This window comes from Oryzias latipes, chromosome 10 (assembly GCF_053564925.1).
Source record: "Oryzias latipes strain Hd-rR chromosome 10, Olatipes_Hd-rR_3.1".
Classification (NCBI taxonomy): Eukaryota; Metazoa; Chordata; class Actinopteri; order Beloniformes; family Adrianichthyidae; genus Oryzias; species Oryzias latipes.
The window spans coordinates 12,250,188-12,268,295 of NC_136246.1; the positions used below are offsets into that span (position 1 = coordinate 12,250,188).

At 42.6% G+C, this 18,108-nt stretch overlaps 1 protein-coding gene across 8 annotated transcripts in view; it reads right to left on the reverse strand.

The window, feature by feature from the left end:
• The window catches only part of pcdh19 (protocadherin 19), a 60,807-nt gene that overhangs the window by 22,607 nt on the left and 20,092 nt on the right, over positions 1–18,108 (reverse strand). For 4 of the 8 annotated variants that reach the window (XM_020706431.3, XM_020706432.3, XM_004073037.5 and 1 more), the window contains exons 3-4: positions 7,077–7,135; positions 5,148–5,320 (exon numbers count right to left, since the gene is read on the reverse strand). In XM_020706431.3, coding sequence (XP_020562090.1) covers positions 5,148–5,320; positions 7,077–7,135 — 232 coding nt within the window. Of the gene's footprint in view, positions 1–5,147; positions 5,332–7,075; positions 7,136–18,108 lie in introns of all 8 variants that reach the window. The other 4 variants (XM_078953961.1, XM_078953959.1, XM_078953960.1 and 1 more) reach the window with 1 other exon arrangement.

Consider the following 18,108-nt stretch of genomic DNA (forward strand, 5'->3'; position numbering starts at 1 on the left):
CTAAGACTGCTTACTCTGGGCTTATCTCTCAATCTCTGTCTTCCCTCACGCACAGCCTTCTCTCCTCCTCCCGTGTTGTCAGCACAGCCCCGCTTCTGTTCCTGATTCTGACACCTGTCAGCATTTTCCTCAGTAGATCAGAGAACTGCAAACTAGAAATGTTCCTGCTGTGAATTTAGGGCAGGTCTGTGGAAGAAACATGCAAAGATGCCTTTACGCTTTCTTTAATTCAACAAGGGGTGGGGGAGTGCTCGACTGGCAAAAAGTTGGGAGATGTGGGTTGGAGATGTTTGCATGGAGGAATGAAACAGAGGAGACGGATGGAAGGAAAAAAGAGAATAAGGTGGTAGGGTGGGAAGGGGGGGTATCAATTAGTAACAGTGAAACCCTGTGGATCAGTTGATGGCGGAAGGGAATATGGAGGAATTTGAGGCCCGTGGTGGTTGACTTCCATTCTTGTGCTCCTGCTTCAGGCACACACCCACAGGGAGCTAACAGATAGATGAGAGATATTCTCCAGAGGTGGAGGCCAAGGGATATGTCAGAAATAAAAGAGGACTGTTCCCCGCTCGGGCTAATTGAGCAATCTCAGATCCTTCTGAGCCTAACAGGCCAAAAAGCAGGGATTTCATTCAAGAGCACTTTCACAGTGACCCGGAAAGAATTGCAAAACCACAAACGCACGACAAACAAGCTACAAATTGGATGCCGTAAAATGACACGACGCTCTTCTTTCCCCTCTCACGGGTATATCTGGAGCCATTAACAATGCAAGAATCTTAATCCTGGAAGACCATGGCTCATCCATCTCATAGAGGAATTACAGCGTGAGCTATGACAAAGAAAACCAGGAAAAAAAGAAATAGATTAAAGTCTTTGTCACCCCCCCCCCCCCCCCCCCCCCCCCTTGGAGACTGCTCCTTTCCTTGTCCTCTGACATGGAGGGCGCCGAGTAACCAAAGCTGGAATGTCACACATTTCAACCAAAGCCCTCTAACTTCACAGACATGCCTGTAAAGATAAAAAAGGAATTTGCTTTATGTAGCTCCTTCACTCAGTTTAAAGCGACACCGATAATATCCATTTTTATTCCATTGGCAGATATGAAGAAGCCATTACATGCTAAAGATATCACTCCCTTTATAGATTTTAAGAGATTTGATATAATTTTGTTCTTCAGATACTTCCCTAATCTAATCCACCGGGCGAAGATGTTTAAGGTCAGGTTTTCAAACGGAGCACACGCCTCTTTAGATTCTTGGCAGGGATTCAACAAAGAGTTTATCCACTCAGATAGAACTTGAAAATCTCTTCCCAAGCTCTTTGCTCCAAGTTACTGTTGGTGGTAGAATAATGAAGAGGGCTGAGTAAACCAGATCACTAGGGAAAGATGTATAACCCGTGGACAGAAACCAAATATCACACTTTAAATTGCTTCAGAAAGAAAAGAAAAAAATTTCAGCTCTGATCTGGAGCTGGGATAGTTAGTGGCTGAATGTTGTCACACACACAGCTTTACCGCATGAAAGTCAACAATACGACGGGAAGGCAGGGTCTTTGTGTAAAGGTAACGACTTGTCTATTGGGCAAACAAAATCTTTACATGGCACTGGGAATGGTAAACATTTGCGCTATAAAGGCTGGAGTTTAACCCTTCCTGCCTTCCAGTTTCCTTTTGATCTCACCACTTCCCAACACAAGAAAGTGGAACAATAAAAGAAAATCACACAAAAACAGAGGCATGCCTACCCGCAGCCTAAACGTTGCTGTTGTCCTTTGGCAATTGCAAGTCTTTTAACTTGTTTTCTGCTTTAGCTGGCAGGACAGGCGCCGCAACAGCAGAGTTCCTCCCCGTAGACAGGTGAGCAGCAGGGTGTTAACATGCCTTTTTGTTTTCTGAAATTCTCCATCTGCTCTTTAGAACGGTGTCCATTGTCTCAAGATCTCTGGTGCTGAGTAAAGCTCATGCTACATTCACACCAGGCTCAGAAATGCACATTTGAAAGACCACTTCCAATAAAAAGTCTATGTAGACACGCATATATGCACCTTTTGGGCTTAAAAATGATTGTGTTCACATGTCGCTATGCAAGATTAAGCCCATTTTTGGGCTCCATGCACAAGACGCACGGCAATGGAACATGCGCTGAAAATTAAACAAATTGAACTTTGACCAATCAGGGACTCTGATAAGAGAGTGATGCATGAATAGCGACATGGAAATTGATTATGGAAGAGAAATTGCAAAAAATTGTGGTTTGTGCCACCAAGTCATTCATATATCCGAATAGAGCTGTGAAAGAAAAAGACTGGAGCAGGATTCGCGAGAATTGCGCCGCTTCCACATTTTGCACCTGTGTGAACACTAAATGCTAAAAGCACATTCAAAAACCCATGTTCAGCATGTTCTTGAATGCAGCAATATTGCATGGACCGAAAAACTTATGTCACTTATGTCATACTGTAATGGCAGGAGACACACACACACACACACACACACATATATATATTTACACATCATACGTCCATCAGTCCCATCCATTTGGGTCATTTTCAGCGTAATTAACCAGTTGGGATGGTTACAGGGCACAATTTCACTCTTGATCTTTGGTCAAATCATTTGAGAGCCACAAATAGCCTCTCTAGTGCGACCTCTGCAGCCGACTGACTTTCCAAACAATGGGAAAAAAGATTCCAGAGAGGCCATTTTGTCAAGTCTTTACTGAAGAAAATTGCTGGCCAAAAGGTGAGTCTGCAGCAGGTTGCCATGAAAAAGACAGAGAAGAAAAGCCAATAAGAAGCACACACATTGTAATTCCAAACAGACACTGTGTTATCATCAGTTTTGTTCCGGTCAAAAGAATGGACAACACTGCCAAACAGCCTCTTGTTCTGTTTACCAGCGGTGTCGAGCTGCATTACCCATTCAGGAAGCATGCATCCATTTTGCTGAAACAGATACAATCATTGGTGGTGTTAATGAAAAACGCACTGCCTCAGAGAGCTCTCCACTTGTAATATTCTTCATGTACATCATCCCTAATTGTCTCCAATAATGAGATCCCACTAGCAGAAGACCTGTCAGCATGCATTTTTTAGAGGCATAGGAATTTTTGTGAAGTAATTACAACTGGCAACCAATGGACAGCCAATTCACTTTTCATTGTTCATTATAGTCCGACGCCTCTGGGGGAACGCCAGGGACAAGTTGATTTTAATGGTCACCATTTTTCCTGACCCTCCACACCTCGATGTCTATCTCTAGACTGAGTCTTTAAAAAAAAAGAGAGCAGGTGTTCGGCAAAGCATTCCGGGGAGCTTGGTCTGCGTCGAACGTAAAATCCATACTATAATACTCCAGACAAACAACATAAAAAAAACGTAATAAATTGCTCCTGAGAGAAGCAGCTGGTTTGTTAAATACGACTCTACGACTATCTACCACTGCTTATTTGGCCCCGCCCACTCACTTCACAGCCTGCTGATAAAAATAGACAGCTGAATAATTTAAATAAATCTCCTAATCTTTATGCATTTTTATAACATAAGATTTTCTTTCTGTTATATCAGGCTCATTAAAATGTAACCCATACCAGCTCTAAAAGCAGGAGAAGTGAGAAAGCAGGCAGTTTTCTAGGGCACCGTTGGAAAGATTGGGGGGCGGGGGATTCTGTTGATTCCAAAGAAAAAACCCTAAATTTGGCAGTAGCTGCCAAAACTACTAAAAATCAAGCTTGGAGCAAATGTATAACTCAGATGGTGATTTTGTGTGAGTTTCCTGTGTAGAGGTGTAACAGTTAATCGATGAATCGATTTATATTCCAACGATCCAACCAGATCAATCTGTCTGAGCCAAGTTGTTAATCGTATCGACCTATACCATTATATAATCGTTTCAACATGAAATATCGATATTGGAAAACACCACTCGGATTGAGAGATGGTAGTTTATTTTACTAAAAGACCAAGTGCATCAACACACATGTGATGCAGCAAAAACTGATCGGTCCATCATTCCAGTCCAATGTGTAAAAATACTTTGAATTTAGCAAAGACATGTGACCATACAACGTGGTACAATGTTCTAATAATATTCCCTTTTGACCATTTTGATGTAGAAAAACAAATGGCTGAACTTGTGAACGGAATTACCATTAATTCTTGTTTACTTGTTTGTACACATTTTTAATAAACACCTAATTTTCTTGCTAGAAACACAAGGAATCTGGAAAACCTCATCTGCACTGTTCAGTACTTAAGTATTGATCTCTGAGTCACACTGGTTGAAGTTTTGACTGAATATGTCCTGGACCGTTTTTGGGTCATCAGATCATTCAAAATGAACCCACATCGACTATGAATTGAATCAGCAACCACACATTATGATGTGAATCAAATTTATAGTATAATAAAATGTTACACCGTTTTTCCAGTGTTTTCGGCAGCATAGTTAACTGCAATTATTCCAACAAGTATGGGATTCCCACACTTGCTGATTCTTGCAGTCCACTGAGCTGTGCACCTGTGCATGCGGTACTTCCTTTGAGCGCAGTAAATCCCCTCAGGTGCATCTAGTAAAGTCCCAGTCTTCTCCAGAAATCTATTCCTTGCTTCCATTCTCCTCTGCAGCCAGAGTAGCAGTGGCTACGAATGAGCATGACCCTTAACACTGACTTCAGCCAACTGACTTTTTGTATAAGGAGACTGAGAAATGAAACATCAACATTAATTCCCTGCTAAATGATCCCACTGAATAATGGATAAGGTCAAACAGAGATATGTAGATTTCCGCTCTTCTACCTCCACCAGGCCGACCGCTGCCATTCAGCACATCTGAAGTCAGCCCGACTTCAAGAGCCAACGCCGCTTCCAGCCATCAATAAAGTTACCTAAGCCAGAATCAAAGTAGCCCTAGCTGTCAGATATCTCTCACATTAGCTGAACAAGGAGGACATCAAAGACAAAAAAAGGTGCTGTCATTCTATTTGAGATCTACAATGGGCATAATGGATCTTAAAAGATGTTCCACGAGCATAAAAAAACATATTGGTTTTATCTTGAAACTGAAAAAAAAAAAACACTTCAAAGACTGCAGGAGCCCTCTTAGCACAAACAGGCTAAAAACTCACACAAACAGGTTTCCTTACCTTGGTCTGGCAGCTGGCAAACATTAGGGGGGGCAGTCATGTTCAGCATGTCATTGACAGCCGTGTCAACATAGTGTCCTCTTTGGACATCGTGCTCGCTGTCGGTTTGGTCGCTCTCTTCGTGGCCGCTGTCCTTCAGACTGTTCCCCTCCAGGTCCTTGAATGTTGATGTGCTGCATGGGGGCCAGGAGGAAGCAAAGGGAAATGTTGATTAACCATCACAGTACCTTCTCTGACACGCTGTCCTTCACCTACACGCCTCTAATGGTTTGTGACAAGCTGTCTCTTTATATTCTGCATCCTAAAGATTTTTTTTTTTTGCCCTTTATCTCTGCCAGCCTGCGTGGATTTCCCACCAACTTAAATAGCTCTAATTTTTTAAGCGCTACACCTTCGAATGGAACAAGGACATTCTCCAGCATCTGTTTGTAGGAACCAGAGGTTGCCAAGGAAGTATAAATCCTTTCACAGCTTACTTGGATTAGGTAAACACTTTCAGCCCTCTAAAAGAGAAGCTGTGGGATTTTTCAGCCGGGGACATTTTGGATGGATGCACAGGCGTCAAGGACATCACAACGAACAAAGGGGGAACCACTCACTCACACCAATCAAACACGTAGTGTAGTAATCAGGAATTCCTGCAAGGAAGATGGATTAAAGAAGAGCTGGGAGCACACAAACTGAACATCTGTCTAGCCGGGGCTCACAGTCAATAAAAAGGGTGGGGTGTGTGGGTACAATCAACAGCTGCACAGTAACAGCGTGATTTTCCTTCGTTTGATTTCCATCCCACTGGAACAAACTCGACTTTACAAACAACATTTAATGGGGATGAACTGCTACTGCAACAGAAAAAAAAAGTGCTTTCTTGGATGGATTCATATAGGTAGGAATGGAGGGATGAAGAAAGTCATAAATAATGGTAAACAAAAGACGGCAAACAAGGTAAAGGCAGACGAAGAAGAAAGAGAAGAAGTGAAGGACAGCACAAGGTAGCTGCATTCCTCAACTCCAGACATGCATTCTGCTGCCTGGAAGACGGGACTGCAGAGGAGGCTGTGCCGGCACTCTGATCTTATCGCTGTGATTGCACCTGTCCCATCCCGACCGCAGCCCCCTGGCTCCTGAGGGGATTTCTTTGTATTATCCCATATAGGCCCACACTTGTTTACATTAATGCAAGGAATCTTTTCGGCTGGGAGGGGGGAATTACCATAATGGGTTTAAAAAAAGGCTGCAATAGCCTTAAACAAAGAAAAAGCTGGAATGTTGTACAACTGTGGCTGCAAGCTGAGTGGCGGATTACAAACAAACCTCTGTGGCTGGAGGGAATTACTAAATGACCCCCCCCCCCCCCCCCCCATCGTAACCCCAGGCACTGAATTCCTGCAGCCCTATCAGGTAACCACGGTCAGGTGAGCCAGATAAAAACACACAGAAGAAAGAAATCCTTTGCCTAGTTTAACTTTCAACGCGCGTTCAATGGACAGGCTTTTTGTGTGCAGAGCCCATAGCCTGTAGTTTTGAACACAGAAACTCCAAACGTGCATTTACACGCAATTTCAGGAGACTTTTCCTTGGACGTAGCCGCTTTAACCCGCGTTGCAGAGGGTGGTGTGAACGTAGCTTTAAAGTACATGATGACTTTTGATCTTTTTATTGATGATTGGTTTCTCGTATTTTGAGCAACATCACGAAAAATCCATTTTTTTGCAGTTTTGCATAATTAGTATGACATCGTTTCAACCACATGGGCTGCAAAACGATCTTTATCGCCAAATCTTCTCCTCCTAACGCATTTCCTTTGAATGAAAAACATGCAGGTACACATGCAAACTGCAGCAACTGTGGATCTGCACTCATTAGATGAAACAATTACAGATAACAATGGTAATGAGCTGCTTGTAGCAGTTCCTAATAAAGACATACCTTTTAATCAGGTGGGCTCGGCTGTTCACATAACTGGAATCAATGGAATAATTCTCCGTCTGTAATAGAGAATGAAATGGGGGGGGGGCAGGTGGGTTGGGAGTGGGGTGGAATGGGAATGGGAAGGGGGTGGTGCAACAAAGAAAGATACTTTTAATAATGGAAGCAACCAAAATAATGTTAGCAGTAATTGGCTTTCAGTAGAAATGTTATTTTACACAAAAGCCCTGGTGAGCAGCCTCGGCTTTCAAAGGGCTGAATTCTATTCCCTTTTAAAGCACACACACAGAGAGGCTGACTGGGAGCTGAAGAGACTGCTGTTGCGAGCACAGCCTCTCTTCTCCTCCTCGCCCTCCCCACTCTCGATCCTGTGCTCCCTCCCTACGCCGCTGGTCAGCCCACTGTCTTTAAAATGGAGTCATTAGGGAAGACAGACATCATGCAGACGGCAAGAAGAAAAGTTTCCTTCCCCCACTTTGTTTTTCTCAACCCCCTCTGAACTCTTTACTTTGACCATGTTTGAGAAGACATGAATGTGGAGATATTAAATAAATAACTGCAAGAAAAGTAGAGGAAATTAAGAGTGCACCAGGGGAATCTTCACTCCGCAATTGCAGATGAAAAGCTTCTCAAAATATGCCTGCAAAAAGATCTCTGACCCACATTGGCGGAACGTATTTCAAAGGAAATCTCCAGTCATTTTTGTTCAACATTCACTTAGCAGGGAGGAGGGGGGGGGGGGGGGGGGGGGTCTGACAAGATTAGCACACGGACAGAAAAGTCAGTGTTGACTGAGCAGGTAGCCCCTCCACATCTGCCGAGCATCTTCCTGCCCTGCGTGAAACATCAGAGAGCCACAACATATCAAAGCCTCCCCCCGGTCTGGAAAGAGGATATGTATGACCCTTTAGACAAAGTTTGATAAGATGCAGGTGTTTTTGCGGCAGAATCCTCACTTAAAATTCCCCACTGCAGACACAGTCTCCTGATAAAAGCTGCAAGTCAACGCCTGACTTCCCGAGAAAGCCTAGAGTACAAATATCAAAGCCCTGCAGGGGGGGAAAAAAAGAACAACTCAAAAAAATTCACCGTGATGTTAGGAAAGGTTATTGCTGCAGCTAGAAAAACAGTTGCTGATCATCAAATAGGCTAAACATGTGATGCAGCCATGCTGTTGAGGTAGCAGCGGCCCAGCTGTCACACTCTGACCAAACACAGTGTGACCGCACACACGGGCCTCATTAGATGTTAATGGGGTCGAGCATTTTGAACTTCTTTAGTCTGTGATTCGAAGGGAAAAAACCCTAGTCGCCAAATTCAGAAAAAATACATTTAAAATTTTTGTTTAAAGTTCCACTCTGATCATCTATTGTTTTATTTTTTAAAACAGTGGTCTTTTAATGCGATTTTTAGACAAAATGCAAAAAATATAGTTTCTGCAGAACGACGCTAATTCATTGGCCCTCGGCGCAGAAAAAACCCACCATTACTTCACATCATCCATGTGTTTACACTCTGTCCTGCTAGCTTACTGCCCCTCACATCCACAATCTAACATTACCGGTGAAACAAAAATGGTGACAAATATTGGAGCTATCCATCTGTTCAGTTTTGATCCAGATGCCAGCTCAGATGAGGAAAACCAAGATGTAAATGGATCTATTTGTCTGCAAGTGGATGAATCATAATGGAGCGGAGCAGGGAGCGTGTAGCCTGCCAGATAACTTCTATGTCACTAATGCAAGCTTTTCCAAACAACGTGTTTGCGTCTGTTCCTCTCTAAGAACAGTTTGAATAAAGAAATATGCAAAAACGCAATTCTTAAGATTAATTTCCTTTATATGTATCTTCCATCAAGAAAAAAAGAATGTTAAAAACACCAAAAACACCATTTTTTTTGGTCTTCAAATGCGCATGTTTTTGCGGGCTGATGCAAGAAAAATATGGTTATCTTTTCTGCTCACTTGCTAACATAGTTGTCTGTTATTATTCTCAAAAGGGTTTACTTAAAGTGATAAACTTATTTTTAATTCATTTTAGCAATATAATCTATAAATGAGAGCAAATCCCTTTTTTATTTAAAGCTAATGAAGCTTACAGTTAAACACTTGATAACACTATTAAGAAGGAATAAAATTAACATAAATACTGCACCATATTTAGATAAAACTTTTCTTTTTTCATTTTTTCATGAAATCCTGACATTTATGTGAAATAAATTGAACTTAGCAATTCCCCAATGGACAAGCCCACAGATCAACATTCCTATAATAAACACATTTGACTATAGATGGCATAATATTTACATAATCCATATATTAGGCTCTGCATATGCCTAATGTTTTGTGGTGCGTTTGTGCTCCACTTTGATTCTGGTGCACGCAAATTAAAACTGCCTCATCTGCCACAGAGGCTACGCATTCACAGAGACACTAATAGAAATCCAGTAACAAGAGGGAAACTTCATTTGAGAGAGCATTTCTTGTGAAAGTCACTCTGGCTGCAGCTTGTAATTGGTTTTGTTGGCATGTTCTGGGCGAATGTCACCTGCAGAGGAAGGTGGCATGGCCTGATCCCCACTTGCTTCTGAAATAAAAAGGCTCTTTAAGTATTTCTGAGAGTTTTATTTTTTTTTAAGAGGCTCTTTTACCTTTTGCTGCATTATCCTTCAGCTCCTCAGAAGTGCAGCGTTTTAAATAAAAATATATCTTTTTGTTGATTTTTGAAGGATACAAACAAGTCTTTTGGAGCAGTGAGTCACGTAACACTGCCTATTCAGATGAAGAATTGAATGCATTAAGTCAGGCTTCCTGTAAAGAAATGCAATGCCACCTCTCCCATTTTAAACCAACTTCAAACTGGAGGATGTGTCAATAAACCTTGCTGGAAGGTCAAGTTTCAGGCTAGAGGATGAGCGCTGCCTAACTACAGCAAGGATGCCACAAATGGCTCCTTAATCAGATTGGACAATGTGTTGTTGTGCTTTGAGCGGCCCGAGTTTGGTGGCCAGAGCCGCTCAATCCCCATAATCGTTGTTCCGTTTCATCTGGAAAACTGGAGGCAGGAATGTGGTCCCCAGTGTGGACGGGTGACGGATAGGTGCTGTCAGCAAAAGTGGAGGGAGCGTAGAGAGTGAGAGGCGGTGAGGATGGGAGGAAATGGGCGCGATTTTGACCTGGGAGAAAGTTGCGGTCCAGTTGCTGCAGCCCGGTAGCTATCCACTTTTCACCTTTTGCTTCTTTCTCTCCATTAAAACCTGAGGCAAAGGGACCCGTTCCCCCCACCACAGAAAAGAAAATGGTCTCCTTGCCTGCTTTCTGCTGTAAGATTTAAATTGCCTTCCTTCCAGAGAGAAAATTACTTCTGTAGTCTGGATGCAAGTGTATTCATTGTGTGGGGGCATAGAGGAGCACTGCAGAAGGGAAGAGTGTGGAGGGGGGCGGGGGGAGAGGACACCAGTTGTTACACCAGTAAACACCCGACAAGTTCACCAGATGTCACACAGATAGGAAAGAAAAGGAGAGAAAAGATGTCACACAGATGCCCTGCTGGGTGTATTATTTCATGGCTTGCACAGTAAAGAAGTACATTGGGAGGAGAAAAAAGCAAGCTGGGGGAAAAAAAAATGCATTAAGTATTGACAAATGATTTAGCAACATGCTACATAAAAATAAATGCAGCAACCAGCAATACATTTCTTAAGAGCTCAATTTATAGCCAGACTTTATTTTTCTTCTGTAGTCGTTTATTGATGTGCAGAAAATGCATCCATGCCAAAATTTAAAAAGCACATTATCAATCCTTCAACCAAAGTTAATATTTGAAAAGAATCGTATCTAATGCAGCGGGGGGGGGGGGGGCAGCTGGAAAGGAAAACTGATTAGAGGAGATGGTGGCTTGTGTCTGTCATGGGTGCAACTTTTCAGAGTCATCAATTCTGCTGACAGAAAACATCCAACCATGCGTCTTGTGGACAAAGGATGCCGAGCTAAAATCCACTGTTTAAGCACACAGAACAACAGACGAGACAGAATCAATTAAGACTGTCAGATCAAATTTGGCTGCTTCAGTTTGTGTTTGAGCAGCAAGAGAGTGTGCCTCGTGCCTGCAGAGCATGGACCCCCCCCCCAAACCCTCCATCTATGCATCCATCCATCCATCCAGGAAGGAAATGTTGCCCTAATGTTTCTTGTTATGGCTTAACAAGGGGATAAGGAGGAAGAGATCTGAGGGTTCACATGATAAAATCGGTTAAAAAAAAAGGATTCGGGGAAGCCTAGAAGGGGGAGCTGGATCAGAAAACAGCAGGAGAATATTACAGGAAAAAAGGAAATGTGTGCCTTTGTGTACTCCTTTTATCATTTGTTTTCAAACCGTTCCCAGTGGTCTTTTAATTAGAATTCTGTCCTTTTTAGCCAAAATCTGTCTGCACCAGCCAAAATCTAAAAACAAGGTTGTTTTCTAGCACATAGTTTCTGCAGAGCAGCAGTAATTCATTAAAAAAATCACCTCTGAGTGGTGGGTGGGACTGTTGGTGTGTGACCCGCCCACACTTCCCATCATCTCTGTTTACAGTCTCTTCCACCAGCTTACAGCCCCTCCCACCCCCAACCTAACAATACCGGTTCAGCAAAAATGGCGAGCAATATTGTAGCTATCCAACCGTACAGTTTTGAGTGAGACGCCAGCTCAGACGAGGAAAAAAAAGACGTACATGTCAGCGAGTGGATACATCAGAATGGAGAGGAGCAGGAAGCTTTTGGCCCGCCCAGCGTATTTCTACAGATCTTTCACCTTCTCCTGATTCACAACAACTTGAATAAAGAAACACAATCTTAATTTTCTTTATATATGTCCTCCATCGTTGGAAAAATGGTAAAATCACCCAAAACAGGATTTTCATCTAAGTGGGTCTTTAAGTGTCATTTCTTCAGCAAGATTGTGACTGACTGCAGCTATGAACTGAAATGCTTCCCTTTGAGCCTCCTGCACAGTCACGTGGCTCCACACACACATTTTCTCTTTCCTGCTTGCCACAACAATACACCTCTGACTATAAGCCTGCGCCGGCGCCTGGTGTCCTCGCCTCTGGGTCTGCATCCAGCGGCATCTCCGTGCAGCTCACATCATAACACCCACCACCAAGATGCATTTCATCTATCTGCCTAAGTGTTGGGCAGACTCATGCTTTTGTTCTTTTGCAGTTGATGACCACCATCACCACGTTCAAATTGATTAGTAGATTTCCCAAAGTCCTGCTGCCATCTGCTAGATTATAGATTTCCCTCTTCCCTTAGCAAGGGCGAAGTCCCAGAGGGAGGATCAGTGGTAAAAAGGGTGAAAGAGTGCCCGAGGCACAGCCGTAGTTGTGGATGGGATTACATTTTCTATTCCTGCCTCCCAAAAGAGCCCTGGTGTGATGAATAAAGAGAGTTGTTACCATTTAATATCAACCGGCTCCTCTACAAACTCAAATTATATCAATTATGGCAGAAGGCTATGAGTGACAAACAACCTGCCACTTTCTCCGCAATATGCCGCTTCATCACCCAAAAGCTCGGCCCAGTCACACATTTAGAAATCAACCATAGTGTGAATGTGAGGGATCCTGTGAGTCTTTAAAGTGCCACTCCTTTCTTTTGATCTATTGTAACAAGCGTTCCCAGTGGTCTTTTAATTTTGATGATACTGTTTTTAGGCAAAATCAAAAAACCTTTGTGGTTACTTTCTGCAGAGTGGCAAGAGTTTATTTGAAATTTGCGTGGGCGGGACCGTTGTTGTGGAGTAAGCCTGCCCCACTTCCTATGATCCATAAATTTAAAAGCTCTCCTGCCAGCATAAAGCCCTTCACAACCTTACATTAAACAACAAAATTAGCGAGCAATTTTGTAGCTAGCTGTACAGTTTTGAGCTAGACGCCAGCTCAGACGAGGAAAACAAAGACATACGTGGATCTACAGTAGCCATTGTATCAGCATTTAGCAGAGTAGGGAGCTTTTACCAACTCCATTTTTTTTGTCTGTTCTCTGATGATTTCTCTGATTCATGACTATTTGAACAAATAAGTCCCATGAATAATATTTTAATCTTTATTATCTTAAAAAATGTCCCCCATCATTAAAAAATGCCACAAAAACATGTTAAAAACAGCAAAAATATGATTTTCTTTGAAGTGGGTCTTTAAAAACAGATTTTACAGCTCTTTGTTTTCGTCCGACGTTTAAAGATGATCACAACTGGGGGGAAAATGCACTCTGTGAACTAAAAGCTGCTACGAGGTCTCTGGGGTCTCTGAGTACATGTGTTCAGTATTGTATGAGCGCTCTCATTGAGCGCTTTACTTAGATACAATGAAACAGATAAATGAAACTTAACTGCACTTCCTGCTTGCATTTCCTCTCCATTTTCCCTGCCTTCCTGTGTGAAACTGAGCAAAAGTCTTCCCATTCACACGAAAACAATCAGCCCTCCTTCAGTGGGGAGCGCAGCTGAGGTGTGACGTCCGCTCTTTTCGCTCCTCAACCCATGTAGAAATCTGCAGATCATGCTGCCGACTATTATTGTGAAGCCGAGACAACAAGGCAGACCAGTCTCCATGTCACTCAGGACTACAGGCTCCACAGAAGTCCTGTTAGTAGAGATGTGATTAATTATACATACATTGATAGAAACAGCTTTCATTATTCATGAGCTTCTCAACGTCAAAGCTATTTCCTTCTCTTTCAGCATGATGAAAAGATTTTAAATAATAGGGCCCGTTTGCAGACGTCTGCATTCCGCTGGAGACGGCTGACGCTACAGAAGCTTTAGTCTGAGCCGCTCAGGCCCAAACTGCTGTTGGCCACACTGCATTTAGTTTTTTTTGTTGTTGGTGTTTGCTTTGTCTTTGTCTACTGCTTTCAAGTCTTTCTCATACAGCTATAATATCAATCAGAGAAAAATAGTGCTTCAAGCGGAGAGGATAGGGTGTCATTAAACACCTGTTCCAGGTTCAGGCCTGCGCACGCCTTCAGACTGATTCTCACAGCAGATCAAACAGAAGACTTCTGTGTCTCCATGTCATTAGACTTTATGGTTTAACATATCCAAAAGAGGGGCGGGAAGGAAGAGATTTGATTATCCGCTCCGTTTCCTGAAAGAAATCAGCTTACCTTCCTTAAAGCCTGCGGAGCCCAATCAAACTCAAAAGCAGGAACTTCCCCCTCCAGGCGAGCCTTGAGGGATTTACTTTAATTTGGATGTCAGAGTCAAAAGTTTTCATGCTCCTCTCATCCCAAAATCCGTTAATGTGCATATGGCGCCACATGAGAGGTAGATGGTCAAATGCTTTTTTCTTGAAAAAAACTCTGAAATGCCAAGAAGAGAATCTAATCTAGGAAGGTTTTGTGGAGTAACACAGACGTTTTTAGCAACAGACAAAATTACTAGATAGTCATTTTTTTAATTTTAGTTGTGGCCTACATTAGCCAGTGTTGAGGGAGGGGGGTGTTAAATTGGAGCAGAAGATATTCCCAAAGGTTTCTCTTGGATCCCTTGGGCCGGGCCTTAAAAATAAACACTCCGAAACAGTGCAGATTATGTAAACACATTCCCCTTAAATTGCTTACACGAGAGCAGCGACTGAATAAACAGCATGACTTTCAGTTACTTTTGAAATCAGTAAGCAAGGAATTAATTTTTAATAAACTCGGCACACACCAGGAAAATAAAAATTAAAAAGGAGATGAAATAAGCCGTGCGGAGAGCTGATCTTCTCACCCTCTGCAGCACGGAGGAGTGCGGCTCTGTGAAATTTGTCTCAGCAGCTTAAAGGTGGCTGCCACTCACACCCGAGCAGCTGCAGTCTCTCCCCGTCGCCTGTCTCTGTTTTTCCTCTCCTACTCTCTGTGACAAGGCATCTTTCCAGACATTTTAGTTGGATGAAGATTTGCAGCAGCTCATTACAGACTAGGAAGCTCTGTGAACGGATGCAGTCACTCGGAGATGGATTGAGTGGGTCTGTTTATTGACATGCCTTAATCTGACACTGGGTAAAGGGAATGAGTCACCGCCTCCAGACACACAACCGCATCTCAGCCACTCCAGCAAATAGGGAGGCAGCACCTTGGATACGAGTGGAACTTCATCAGCGCTCATTAATCCAACAGCCCCAGGCCACTCGCTCAAACAAACCATGTTTGCACTGCGTGTTGACTGGATGGAGGGGTGATGGAGCTTTTCATAGGGCATGTGTGCAGGTGCTCACATCTGCAGCACACACATGCAAGGCTGGCCTGCAGGCCCGCAATCATCAAAAACTCCCCTGCAACCCCCTTAAACACAACAGCGGCTACTAATGCAAATCAAAGCTCGGTTTCAGGGCTGGATGATGTAGCTTGATGCCAAAGAATGCACCATAAATCAGTCCCTTTTGCTTAAGAGAGCCTCTAGCTTACATCACAAGACCCAGACTCAGAAACCTGGTGATTTGTTTTTTTTGTATCCTGTTTGCTGGTGCTTTCATGTGCAGCACATCTGCTGCTAGTATTTAGGACGAACCTTTCAGGCTGTTGTTGGTGGGATTGGCAGTAGAGTATTAGCTGCTCACAGATAACTACAGCATCTGTAAAGACGGCTTATTAACAGGAATGTGCCATCAAACAGCATTCACTGCTTTTGGAAGCAAAACAGATGCCACCACTGCTACCCGAATCCAAATTTACATGGAAAGAAGGCTAAAATGCAGTTTCAGAGAAAACGAAATTCACAGGGAGAGATTTTTTTTGCACACAGAGACGTTTGCGTGGTCACAGCGGGGCAGAAAGTCTGAGGGCGGCCGGCTGTTGTCTCGGTCAGGGACTGGGAGTCTGGCAGCTTGGGAGCAGGGCCAGTGGAGAGGAGAGGGGTCCAGATGCACTCATTCGTAAGGGAGGGTGGGGGGGTTTCAGCTGCTGAAACACACAGGGATTAACCGCTCTGACATTATTTAATTTAATTTGTTGTAGTAGGCCTGTCTTTAGGGGGGAAACATGGTTTTTCACTGCGGGGCGATAAGCAGGGTCACACAACAAAAAAAAAAAAAACACACAAATGAGGGATCTCTGTTTCTCCACAAGGGAGAACAAAGCACTGCACTTCTACATCTCATTCAACCAATGAAAACACTGACACAGACACACACACAAACACTCACTTGAGCAGATATCTTGTTTCTCCATAATTGCAGCCATATCATCAAGTCACATCCATCTAATTGACATTCATTTCAGATCCTGGATCCACCTTTTCACAACCTGATTTCTTGAAATGAAGACCCTGAATCCTTTTGTTCTGCCTCCATAAACAACATGTAGTAATTTCTGGTGCTTATCAAAGCTCTGCTCTGTGAGCTTGTCTGCCTGCACTGCTGTGTGCTGCTAACACTCACGCTAAGCTGTTATCTACCAAGAACATATCTCAGGGCTGGATGTTTATCTGTTCTGATGCAGATTGGTGGGGTTGTCTTTGTCTCAGTGCTGTGGTACATAATATTATTTGTCTTTAGTTATTTCATCATTTCTGTCTCAAAGCATGATGCAGTTTGATGTCTTACATTCGGAAAAATGCCTTTTTTCTCTGTGTAGCCCGAGGCATTTATTGTGCTTTTATAGTAATCTGGAAAAATTCAAAACACAATCCAATAATTTGGGTATTTCTAGAAAAAGGGTTTCCAGCAATCCTGCTTACATGACAGCCAAATATCAATCTTTATCTATTTTTGTTTGTTGTAACATGTTTTAAAGCACTGTGTAAACAAAATAACACAATCCACTAAGCCAGTAATGAGAAATAGAACAAACGTGTATCAGATTTTGCCTTAAAAACACAATATTTTTCTAACATATTTCATGTTCGTCTAAATGATTTATTATGGTTGAACATCTGCACATGTGTAAAGGTAATTTATGTAACAGAAGTCATGTAATCAAGGCGTGGGACCCAGGGGAGTGTGGGGTATTTAAGGAAATCCCCATTTCTTTTTTTTTCCAGAGTAAAATAGGGGAGGATCGTAACAAAAGTTAGTCTATTTTGGGAATACATTTTTAGATGGGTGCATTTGCAAAACTTGTGTCTAAGTTTGTGCTCTTCATCCAGCAAAGGCTTTAAAGTCCCACTACGACGATAGGAAAAGCGTTACAGTTGTCTTTTAAAATGTTTGTCATTTTTAGGCAAAATCCAAAAATATTTGTTGTTTTCAAGGTTAAAGTTTCTACAGTGCGGCTGTAGTCCATTGTGGGCGAGACTGTGGGCGTGGAGTAAGCCTGCCCCCACTTTCCATCATCTATCTGTTTACACTCTCTTCCGTTAGGTAACAGCCCCTCACAACCTCAACCTAACATTAGCAGTGCAACAAAAATGAACACTATAAGACTAATCCAACTGTACAGTTTAGAGCCAGATGCCAGCTTATACAAGGAAAACAAAGACATAGATGGATTTATTTGTCTGCAAGTAGATGAATCACATCTGCAAGCTTCTTCCAACTGCATGTTTTCATCTGCTCCTGATTCACAATTATTTGAATAAAGAAATTCTCAGAAATGCAATTTTAAGCCTAATTCTTTTTATACATGCCCTCCATCATCTGAAAAATGCCACAAGAACATGTTAATAACACGATTTTCATCAGAGTGGGGCTTTAAAGTACCATAACAGAAAGTAAGAGTTACATTCAAACACAAAGATCCATCATGATGATTGTAGTTTTAAAGTCAATTTACAATTTATCCTATTATACCTAGTCATTCGTTTATTTTATGGACAGGTAAACAGGTTTGATGCTGGATGGGGAAAAGGGGACTTTGAGTGAGTGCTTTCAGTCCATTTACTGCAGCTCTATGAAAAATATGTCAGCCATCAGGCGTCAAGTTTTTTAGCCAGAGCCTGCGGTCATGAGAAAGCGTCCTTCCTGTCTTGAGCAATTGGCATACTGTGAAAGAAGCATAATGCATCATTCACCGGAACAGGTACTTTTATTACGAAATACAAGCAAAGCACAGAAAGAGAAGAACAA